Source organism: Elephantulus edwardii, unplaced genomic scaffold (assembly GCF_000299155.1).
Source record: "Elephantulus edwardii isolate Elephantulus edwardi_28Jun2011 unplaced genomic scaffold, EleEdw1.0 scaffold00292, whole genome shotgun sequence".
NCBI lineage: Eukaryota > Metazoa > Chordata > Mammalia > Macroscelidea > Macroscelididae > Elephantulus > Elephantulus edwardii.
In genome coordinates, this window is record NW_006400042.1 from 1,663,332 (window position 1) to 1,675,168 (window position 11,837).

Genomic DNA, 11,837 nt, shown 5'->3' on the forward strand with positions numbered 1-11,837 from the left:
GAATTTGTTCTTCAGTTGCTTGAGCTTAAAAAATGCTGAGTGAGTTTGGTACTTTTGATTTTCTGACTCCTGGTCCTTGCACATTTCATTGTAATATTTTACTTTGTCATCCCGTGCTGCCTTTTGGAATCTTCTGTTCAGCTTTTTAGTATCTTGAATTCTTCCTTGTACTTTGGCTTCTCTGCGCTCCAGTGCAATATTCAGAGTTTCTTATGACATCAATTTTGGTCTTTTCTTCCTCCTTTGTCTCTCTAATGACCATTTGCACTCTTCCTGGATGATACCCTTGATATCTTCCCACAACTCATTTGGTCTTCGCTCATTAGTGTTCAAGGCCTCAAACCTGTTCCTGAGATGGTTCTGAAATTCAGATGGGATAGACTCAAAGTCATATTTTGGTTCCCATGGATTCGGTTTAATTTTCCTTAGCTTCACCTTCAACTTGTATCTGAGTAGTTGGTGGTCTGTTCCACAATCAGCTCCTGGCCTAGTTTTCACAGCTGATATTGAGCTTCTTCAGCAGTTCTTTCACAGATGTAATTAATCTGATTCATATGCACACCATCCTATAAAATCCATTTGTATAATCTGCGTTTATGTTTCCTATAAAACCTATTTGCAATGAATAAGGCATCGATTGTGCAAAATTCAGTCATTCTGTCTCCAGCTCCATTTCTGTCACCTAGTCCGTGTTTTCCAACTACTGAATCTTCTTCTTTGTTCCCGACTTTTGCATTCCAGTCACCCATTATTATTAATGCATCTTGATTGCATGTTCGATCAATCTCCAACTGTAAAAGTTTGTTGAAATCTTCTATTTCCTTTTTTTTGGCTCTGGTTTTTGGTGCATATATCTGAATGATAGTGATTTTCATTCACTGGACTTCCCTGGGAAATGAAATATCAAGACCTTATGGTAAAATATTGAATGATGCAGAAAGTATCAAAAGAAGATAAAAGAAATACACAGAGTCATCATATCCAAAAGAAATGTACAAACATTTCTTCCTGTAACATTTCAGGAAGTAGCAAATACTCAAGAACCAGGTTCTGAAGGACAAAGTCCACTCTGCATGGAAGGCACTGACAAAATATATGTTCCTAGGAATTGATGGTGACTTATTAGGTAAAGAAATGTGCTGCCAATCCAAAGAGAGATGATTCCAGTCTACCAGTTGCTCTGTGGAAAAGTTGGGCACTCCTATGTGATTTATAACCTAAGAAAGTCCTTCAGAGGGTCAGGTGTGAGTTGTTCCCGACTCAGCAACAATGAAGAGAGAATGAGAGATGCAAGTGTTTCAGCAAATGAGTTCAGACTTGAAGAAATCCATACTTGTTCTCACTATAAAATAAAATAATTAAAATAAAATAAAATTGAGCGGAATGTGGAAGTTACCAGACAGTAACATTAATTTCACAAGCTCATTGTTGTTGGCTCAGAACCGACTTAATAGCTGACCTTTTAGCTTTCTTTCGGGGGCTGTAAATCAGATGGGAGAATATTGCCCATCTTTTTCCAAAGGAGTCTACGGTAGATTTGAAGTACAAGTAAAATCTTGCTGAAAATTACGTAGAAGTGGCTGAACAGGAAAAATACAGAAATTGAAGCTGGATTTAGTTTGAAAGGGAAGTGAAAAAATTTGAAGCTATATTCAGAAGTTCCAACAGAGTGTGGAAACTACAGAACAATATCATTGATTTCACACACATAAGTAAGATTCTACTGAAGATTATCCAAAACGACTGGAACAGTACATCAACAGAGAACTGCCAGAAGTCCAGGCTCAGTTTAGAAGGGGTCATGGTACTAGGGATATTGTAGCTAATGTTTGTAGCTGAAAGTAAGGAATACCAGAGGAATGTCTATCTATGTTTCATTGATTATGCAAAGCCATTTGTGTGGATCATAACAAACTGTTGCTGACTCTCAGAAGAATGGGAATCCCAGAACACTTGATCGTGTTAATGTGAAATTTATTCTTGGACCAAGAGGCAGTCGTCAGAACAGAGCAAGGAAACCCTGCATGGTTCAAAATTGGGAAGGGCGTACGCCAGGGATGTCTCCTGTCTCCATACCTTTTCAACCTGTACGCGGAACAGATTATCCGGGAGGCTGGGCTCTATGAGGAGAAGTGTGACGTCAGGATTGGTGGAAGATCTGTCAACAATCTGTGTTATGTGGATGACACAACCCTGTTTGCTCAAACAGGAGGACCTGAAGTGCTTGCTGCAGAGGGTCAAGGACTGCAGCCTCCAATACAGATTGAGGCTCAATGTCAAGAAGACAAAGATTCTTGCCACTGGACCAATTGGCAACATCAGGGTGAATGGTGAGGAGATTGAGATTGTTCACAGCTTTATTTTGCTTGGCTCCACAGTCAACACTCTTGGCACCAGCAGCCAGTAAATTAAACGATGTATTGCCATGGGAAATTCTACGGTTAGAAACCTCTCCAAAGTATGGAAGAGCAATGGACAGGTCATGGACTTTGCTGTCACTTGTTATGCATCAAAGAGTTGGACCGTGACCAAGGAATATTGAAGGAAAATTGATGCCTTTGAGCTGTGTACCATGGACTGCTAGGAAAACAAACAGATTCATCCTGGAAAGGGTTAAACCAGGCGGCTCCTTGGAGGCAAGGATTCTGAGCCTCTGTCTAACATATTTTGAACATGTTGTAAGGAGGGATTGGTCCTTGGAGAGGGACATCATGCTTGGTAGGGTGGAGGGACAGCACAGGAGAGGAAGGTGCTCTATGAGGTGAATTGATTCAGTGATTGGGGTAATCGGGATGGGAATGTCAGAGACAGTAAGATTGGCACAGTACAGAGCAAAGTTTTGGGCTTTTGTACATAGGGTCACTATGAGTCGCAAGTGACTCGACGGCACATAACCACAACAACAGCAGATTCAGAAGAGGGAAAGGGATATCGTTGGTAATGTCAGATGGATTGCTACTAAAAACATTATTTGTGCTCATACAAAACTTGTACATATACCAAGAAGCTGTTCTTTGAACAGAATGGGGATAAGGCTTTAAATCAGAAAGTGTCCTAGTTGTATCCTTTCTCCATATGTATTCTATCTGTGTGATGAGAAAATAATTTGGGAAACTGGACTATATGAACAAAATGTGGCATCTGGGCAGAGGAAGATTAACTACCTGTAATTTCCAGATGACACAATCTTGCTTGCAGAAAATGAAGACTTGAAACACTTCCTGAAAAACCTTAAACACTACAGTTTTGTTATCTGGATTACATTTTAACATCCAGAAAACAAAAATACTCAATAGGCAATGTTATGATAGATGAAGAAAAGCTTGAAGTTGCTGATGATTTCATTTTACTTGGGTTCACAATCAACATCCCTGGTAGCAGTAGCCAAGAAATTACTAGATGTGCTACAGTTGGCACTTTGCCATGAAGGAACCCTCCAGTGTTAAAGAGCAAAAGTGTTGATTTAAAGACCACGAGTCAGCTACCTCAAATGAAATGTCAACAATCAATATAAAAGACCAAAGAAGAATTGATGGGTTTGAATGGTTAAGAATTTTATAAAGATTTTAGAAAGTGATTGAGTCAGCTATTTCAATTCTTGAAAGTTCTACATGTAAGTCATTCAGAAAAAATAGAGGCTTTCAGCACAAGAGAAAGATAAACAACCCAATTCAAAAGTGGGCACAGGTTATGAACAGACACTTCACCAAAGAAGACATTCAGATGGCCAACAAACACATGAAGAAATATTCAAAATCCTATGAGATATCATGTCACCCTAGTCAGAAGAGCAAAATTTAACCAAATAGCAAACAACAAATGCTGGCAAGATTGTGGCGAAACTGGAACCCTTATTCAGTGTTGGTGGGCATGTAAAATGGTGCAGCCACTATAGAAGGCTGTATGGCGCTTTCTCAAAAAGTTGCAAATAGAAATACCATTTTACCCAGCAATCCACTAGTTGGAATGTACCCCATAGAAACCATAACTACGACCCAAGCAGATATATGGACATCTATATTTATTGCGGCTTTTTTCACAATAGTGAAGAGCTGGAAACAACCCAAGTGCCCATCAATAAACGAATGGATAGAGAAGCTCTGGTATACTCACACAATGCTATACTATGCTGCATTGAAAAACAAGGAACTCATGAAATAGTATTCAAAATGGATGACCCTGGAGGACATTATGCTGAGTGAAATATCCCAGTCACAAAAGGAGAAATACTGACATAGTGCCACTGTTGTAAAACGGGACTGACATTGGAGTTGGGGGGAGACTGAGAAAAATCAGATAAATTATGTATACTGCATTGAGACAGATGAGAGAGAGAACTGTTTAAAAGGGATATATGATTAAGTATTATGGTCATGACAGGAGTCCAGAACGAAGGCTGCATTAGTTGATTTGACTTGAGGGAAGGGATTGTATAACAATGAAAGAATTTTTTTTCCTTTTCAAAGAGAAGAATGAAGTGGAGGGGAGGGTTGGGTAGGAAGAAAAGTGCAACAGTGAATGAATGGAAATCCAAAATCTTTGTAAATTTTCATTAACATTTAAATTAATAATAACAAATTTACAACAGAAAAAAGAAATAGAGGGTTTAACATTTCTAGATTAGAGATTTCATTTACTCTCGGTGACCTATTGTTTGTTACAAGCAATTTTCTTTATTATAGTAGAATTTTACGGGATAGTCCTCCCAGCCTTAGCCAAAGCACCTGGATGGCCATCCCCTGCAGGACATTGACAATAAGAACAGGGAATGTTCTACATGAAAAATGACCTTTCCTGACCTCTGATTTTCTAAATTTTAAAAATAAGCATGGAAGTACTTCAGAGTTTGCTGTACTTTTCACCTAACACTCCAAATGCAAAATTGTTTTCTAGTCAGTGAGATGAGATAATTTTTGAAATTTTATAGGGATTATGTTTTCCATTGTTCTGTGTGTGTTTGAGGATAAAATGATTCTGCAAAGCAAAGTTGATTAGTGTTCTTACCTAGATCAGAACAGTGGACGACTCTGGAATAGCACTGACATCCAAAGGGACATGTCGGGAACATATCAAATGGGAAGAAGGGGTCAGCTGGTTCTCTTGTTGGAAAGACAGAGTTTGCATTGTCATCATCATCATCATCATCCATATCCTTCAGCATCATATTTTTTAATGTTGTATCTAAAGGGCTGAAAAAAGGTTTGGCAGAGCACACAGCCAGGAGCAGTAGGAGCAGGCATTCCTTCATGTTGTCTTAAGTGTAGAGAGCCAATCTAGGGCTAAATAGATATTAAATTTTAAGTTAATATTGAAATAAAAATAATTCCTCCATTTATACATTACTTAGAGTACAGTGAAATAACTTTCTTATCCATTACTAGACAAAAATAAAGTTTAAAAACATTTTAGAAAACAGTACAATAATATGTATTGGAAACTTACGAATATTCTTGTATTTCATTGAATAATTTTACAGTTTGGAATGTAGTCTCAGAAATTGATTCTAATGTTAAAAAAGTGTTCTTCACAAAATTATTTTTAGTAAAGACAATTTTAAATTTAAGGCAATTCTAATGTATAAACACATCCAATGACTAAATGAAACAGTGTATTCTCTAAAATATTTTGGAGCTTATGTTTTTAGATATATGAAGTATTATTTTTTTATAATTTTAATGAGCATTTACAGAGATTTTGGATTTCCATTCATTCATTGCTGCACTTCTCTCCCTGCCCAGCCCTCTCCCGTGAGGTATTATATTTCATGAAGTAAAAATAAAACTATATTAATTTACAAATTTGTTATTTAAAAGCAGAACCCTCCCCCAAACAAAGAGTCTTACTCTCTGGAGTTTTGAGGGTGTTTTTGCTTTAATTTTAGCAAAAAGAAAAAATTTCTTTTAAAATGACAAAGCCAAGATTCAAAGACATTAGATTGTAAGACCTGACTTTGAATGTAAAGCCTTTGTGGCATTATGGTCTGACAAGATGGTTTGTATTATTTCTATGTTTTTTAATCTACTGATGCTTGCCTTGTGACCTAGAATGTGATCTATTCTAGAGAATGTTCCATGCACTTTGGAGAAGAAGTTATACTGTGCTTTTTTGGGGTGCATTAGTCTATAGATATCTATGAGGTCAAGTTGGTTTATTGTGTGATTTAATTCTTCAGTATCTCTGTTGAGTTTTTTTCTGGTAGTTCTATCTTTTCTTGAGAGGGGTGTATTGAGGTCTCCCAGCACTATAGTAGTGTTGTCTATTTCCTTTTTCAGTTTTGTTAATGTTTGTTTTATGTATTTTGCTGATCTTTTATTTGATGCATAGATTGAATCTAAAGCCTTGAATTGAATGAAAGCTTGTTGTTTCCTTATACTCATCTGAAAGTTGTATTTCTCTTCCACTGCCCTCCTTAACCTCACAGTCATAATTCATAAATTTTTTTATGCTTAATGCCTTTGGATTTTTTTCTTTCTTTCTATTATATTCCATTGTCTAATACCAGACCCAAAGCATCTGAGGTCCATATTATTCTTTCTTATTTTTTTCTTAGGAAATGGTGTTTGTTTTCACTTATATTTTTAAAGGCATACAGAAAACTGGAATGTACAAATTAGACCCTTCTCTCATGGCTTAGTGATAAGAAGATGCACTGCCAACCCAAAGGCTCACAGTTCAGATCCACCAAGTGCTCCACGGGAATTTTTTTGTGCTCTCAAGTTCGAACTGATGTGTGATTTACTGCCCTGAAAACCCACTGGAGGAGGGTCAGCTGTGAGAAGATTCTGACTCAAAGATATTGAAAAACATGCACAAAAATAGGAGTTCTAGTGTCCTAGTCTGTCGGTAGTTATGTCTGTAACACAAGGGCAGCACATTTTCACAGTTCGGATACACCAGCAGTTCCAGGGAGAAAGATAGGCAGTCTCCTTTTATGTGGTCAGCTAGGGAGACTTTATGACTCAGTGGAAGTGAGTTGGATTTGTGAGTGGGTGAAGTCCTGATAATTTAGTATTTAACCTATTGGTCTACTAACCAAAAAGGTAGCAGTTTAAATTCATCAGTGGCTCTGCAGGAAAAAGATTGGCAACCTCCATCAATGAAGATTCACAACCTTAGAACCTCCAGATAGGTTGCTGGAATCGTAGACCATGTAGTGGCAGTAGATCTGGTTTGATTTAGAATCATGGACATAAGCACTCTGCTGGCATAATGCATAGCATATTGTGCTTCTAACTGAAAGGTCAGATGTTCAAATCTGCTGACTGTCACACAGGTTGCAGAAGATCCTGTTAGGATTTACAGCCTCAAAAGCTGACAGAGGATTGCCATGACTCAGTCACTGTGATAGTGTTTGGTTTGGGTTTATAATGCACTGTGGTTAGGTATTTTTTTGCCACAGATACAGGTTTGCTATTGCAAATTTACCAGAGAAAGACATGCAGTCTGCTCTCAGGTAACTTGTTGTTAAGTGCCATCGAGTCGCAGGCAACTCATAGCGAACCTATGAAGGAGAGTCCTCGATGCTTGGGTGCCTTTCATCCTCTCTCCAGCTCAGGTAACTTACTGCCTATGAAAACCCACTGGAGGGTCAGCTATGAGTCAATTCTTACTCAACAGTGTGAAACAACAAATTGATGGTACTTAACAACCACATTATATCTCAAGGGAGCTCTGGTAGCTTTGTGGTAAAGAGTTGCTGTCAGGTCAATGATTCACAGTTTGGAAACACCATCTGCTCCAAAGCAGATGGGCAATTTCCTCTCCTGCCTCTGCTATCTCTCTGGCAGGTCAGCTATGAGTAGGTTCTTCCTTGATGGTATACAACAACAGATATATAACATGATTTCTAAATTATCACCTGTAAAAGTTAATATATTCTTAAGAATTGTAGAAAATGTCAAGAATCATGAGATCATCCAAAGCATATTTGTCCAGGTCTTCCCTCTGGGTTATGCAGTTTGTTTATACACAGGTGTGGAATCTGCACCATCACTGTCACAAAAACATACATTCATGCCCCCTAAACCACTCCTACTCAAAATTCCACTTGTCTGCCATGTTGTAAGGAGAGGGTTGTGACTTAGTTTATTAAACACTTACTAAATCAGTTCAGAGTTGAGAATACTATAGGAAGGCTTAACCACTCTCCCTCTCCAAAAGCAGAATCACCTTCATCTCAGATGGCTACAATTACCCAGGATCCAGAAAACATCTCCATGGGCTTGACCTTTTCTTGGATTTAGGAGTAAGACACAAATTAATTTCGTTAATAGAAATATTCACTTGTATCTAGGCTATCTCGTTTAAATACCAAAAACAATCAGGAAATCTTTCTGTCTTCTATTGTTATGTGGAGTCAGTTGAGTCATCTGTTGAGTCAGTTCCAGTTTATAGTGACAAAAAGTGAAACTTCCCTCAGGGGTTTCCAAGCTGTAATCTTTATAAAAGCAAACTGTCCTATGTTCCTCCCTCAGAGCAATTGTTGTTGTTATTTGCCATTGAGTTGGAACTGAATTATAGCTGACCCTCCAGTGAGCTTTTAGAAGCTCTAAATCACAAAGGAGATTGCCCATCTTTCTCCTGTGCGGTAGCTGTGGATTAAAACTATCTACTTTTGGGTTCCTACTTGAACTTCTAGCAGTTTTCAATCTGTTCTGGTCTAGCCTTCCCCCCCAAAAAAAATTTTTGTATTAACTTTATTTCCCCTACAATCAACAACTTCTCTGCATTAAATTTTAAAGCAACAAAGTAAAATAGAATCCCCCCAATGACAAGGTATCAGAAATCCAGATTTATTTGCATGTCATTTGTGAAAATGTTACAGCCATTTTACTGGTCTGTAAAAGAACCATCATCTGGGTCAAAAATGAATTTTATAAATCAAAGAATATTCTACACTTTGGAAAAGAAAATCAGCAGTAACATTCTCACGGAACATTGTAAATTACCTTTTCTTTTTCATAAAAGGTACATACTATTCTAGCCACTTTTGATAGATCTTCAGCATTTCTATCACCAAGCCCATATTTTCCAACTGCTTTTCTTTCTTCACTGTTTCCTACTTTTGCATTCCAGTTACCAGTTATTATTAATGTATCTTGATTGAATATTTGGTCAATTTCATTCTGCAAGATTTGGTAAAAGTTCTCAGTTTCTTTTTCTTTGGCTCTAGATGTAGGAGCGTATATTTGAATGATAGTTGTGTTAACAGGTTTTCCCGGCATATGTATGGATATTATTCTATCACTCACAACATTGTATTTCAGAACTTGAAATTGACTTTTTGGTTATGGATGCAACACCATTCTTCCTCTGTTTTTCATTCCCTGCATAGTATATCATATGATTATCTGATTCAAAGTGGCAAAAGCTGGTTCATTTCATCTCATTAATGCCTAGTATGTCAATATTCATGTGATCCTTTTCATTTTTAACAGTTTCCAATTTTCTAATCTTTAAGCTATGTACATTCCATGTTCATTTATTAAATGGTGTTTATTATTGTTTTTCCTCATTTCAACTGACTTCCAGTCTCGGCTCTACCACTACACTACTATAACTATCCTCTTTCTTTAGTGTTCATAGTGTCTTCAGAGCCCTGTTATTTAGGAAGTAGATGGCCCATCCTGCATTTTAGTCTGTCTTGATCAGAGAGCTCTACCAAACCAGTCTGCCATGGGTAACCCTTTGGCATTTGGTACACCAGTGGCACATATTTCAGTATCACAACAAACTCAAGTTATCTTGTTACAGCAAACTAACAAACAAGCACTGTACCACTTAGAACAATATTCTCCCCAAACAATTAATATTAAACACAATCCATGATGGATGGATAGATCATCAAAACTGTCAATAGCTTTATCTTGCTGCTTCTTATTGTTGTTATATGCCATCAAGTTGCTTGCAACTCATAGTGACCCTATGTACAACAGCCCTAAACCCTGCTCTGTCCCTTGTCAATCTCAGTGTCTCTGACATACCTATCTGCATTACCCCAGTGATGGAATCAATCCATCTCATCAAGGGTCTTCCTCTTTTGTGCAACCCTCCACCCTCCCAAGCATTACGGCCCTCTCCAAGGACTTGCCCCTGCTTGTAACATGTCCAAAGTATATCAGACAAAGCTTCAGAATCCCTGCCTCCAAGGAGCAGCCTGGCTTCACTCTCTCTAGGTCGAACTTGTTTTTTCTCTTAGCAGTCCATGGTATATTCAGTACTCTTCTCTAGCACCAAAGCTCAAAGGCATCAACTCTCCTTCTGTCATCCCTAGTTATTGTCCAGCTCTCTGAAGCATAGCAAGTAATTACAAAGACCATGGTCTGTATCAGGAACACCTTGGTCTCCAGACTGACATCGTTGCTCCTCAGTACCTTGGAGAGGTCTCTGACAGCAGATTTAGATCCACAATTAACACCCTTGGTATGAGCAGTGAGAAAATAAGGAGACAATCTGCACTTACGGACTTTTCCAAATTATTGAGGGGTGATATTGTCAGTTTGAAGATTAAGGTGTATCTGATTCACACCACAGTCTTTCCAGTTATTTGTTATGCATCTGAGAGATGGACAGTGAATAGGGATGATAGAAAAAGATTGACGCCTTTGAGCTATGGAGGTGGAGAAGAGCACTGAATATTCAACAGGTAGCTAATGAATATTCCACAGATGGCTGAGAGAATGAACAGTTATGATCTGGAGAGTGTGCAGCCAGAGTGCTCTTTGGAGGCAAGAATGATGAAGTTTGGCCTCACATATCTTGGACATGTTCCTAGGAGGGTCTTTTCCTTGGAGAATGATCTGATGCTGGAAAGAGTGGAGGGTCAGCAAAAGTGGATTGACACAGTGACTGCTGCAGTGGTCTCTTGTGTGTCAGAAAGTATCAGGTTGGCCCAGAATAGAGCAGGGTGCAGATCTTTTGTTCATGGGATTGCTGAGTCTTACTCGATTCAATTGCACCTAACAACAGCTACCTTTGGGTTTGCAGTGCGGCTCCTACCACTAGGCCTCTAGGTGCTCTCTCATTAAGAACCTAGTGAGTTTGACCATAACAAGAGAAAGGTTAATAACCCAGCTGAAAAATGGGCACAGGATATGAACAGACACTTCACAAAGAAGACATTCAGATGGCAAACAAATACATGAAGAAATGCTCAAAATCCCTAGCTCTTAGAGAGATGCAAATAAAAACAACTATGAGATATCATCTCATCCCAGTAAGAATAGCAAAATTTAACAGAGCAGCAAACAACAAATGCTGGGAGATTGCAGAGAAACTGGAACCATTATTCACTGTTAGTGGGAGTGTAAAATGGTGCAACCACTATGGAAGGCAATAGCAAAGAGTTGGAAACAAACTAAGTGCCCATGAACAAATTAATGGATAGAGGAGCTCTGGTATATTCACACAATGGAATACTATTCTGCATTTAAAAACAAAGAACTCATGCAATAGTATTCCAAATGGGTGACCCTGGAGGACACTATGCTGAGTGAAATATCTCAGTCACAAAAGGAGAAATACTGCATGGTGCCACTGTTGTAGAATGGGACTGACATCAGGGTTGGGGTGAGACTGAGAAAAATTGGATAAATTATGTATACTGCACTGAAACAGATGAGGGAGAGAACAGTTTAAAAGCAATACATGATTTGTTATTATAGTTATGACAAGACTCCAGAATGAAGGTTGTATAGTGGAGTGTACTGGGGTGGGGGGAACTGTATACCAATGAAGGAATTTTTCTTTTACTTTTCAAAGAGAAGAGTGAACTGGGGGAGAGGGGTGGGCAGGGAGAAAAATTCAACAATGAATGAATGAAATCCAAAATCTCTGTA

General features: G+C 38.3%; 2 protein-coding genes across 3 annotated transcripts in view; one reads left to right on the forward strand and one right to left on the reverse strand.

Moving 5' to 3' along the window:
* Positions 1-5,248, reverse strand: part of ASPN (asporin) — a 42,491-nt gene extending 37,243 nt beyond the window's left edge. For both annotated transcript variants that reach the window (XM_006900719.1, XM_006900720.1), the window contains exon 1: positions 5,005-5,248. In XM_006900719.1, coding sequence (XP_006900781.1) covers positions 5,005-5,248 — 244 coding nt within the window. The remainder of the gene's footprint in view (positions 1-5,004) is intronic.
* Positions 1-11,837, forward strand: part of CENPP (centromere protein P) — a 565,831-nt gene that overhangs the window by 267,632 nt on the left and 286,362 nt on the right. The gene's annotated exons all lie outside the window — the stretch shown is intronic.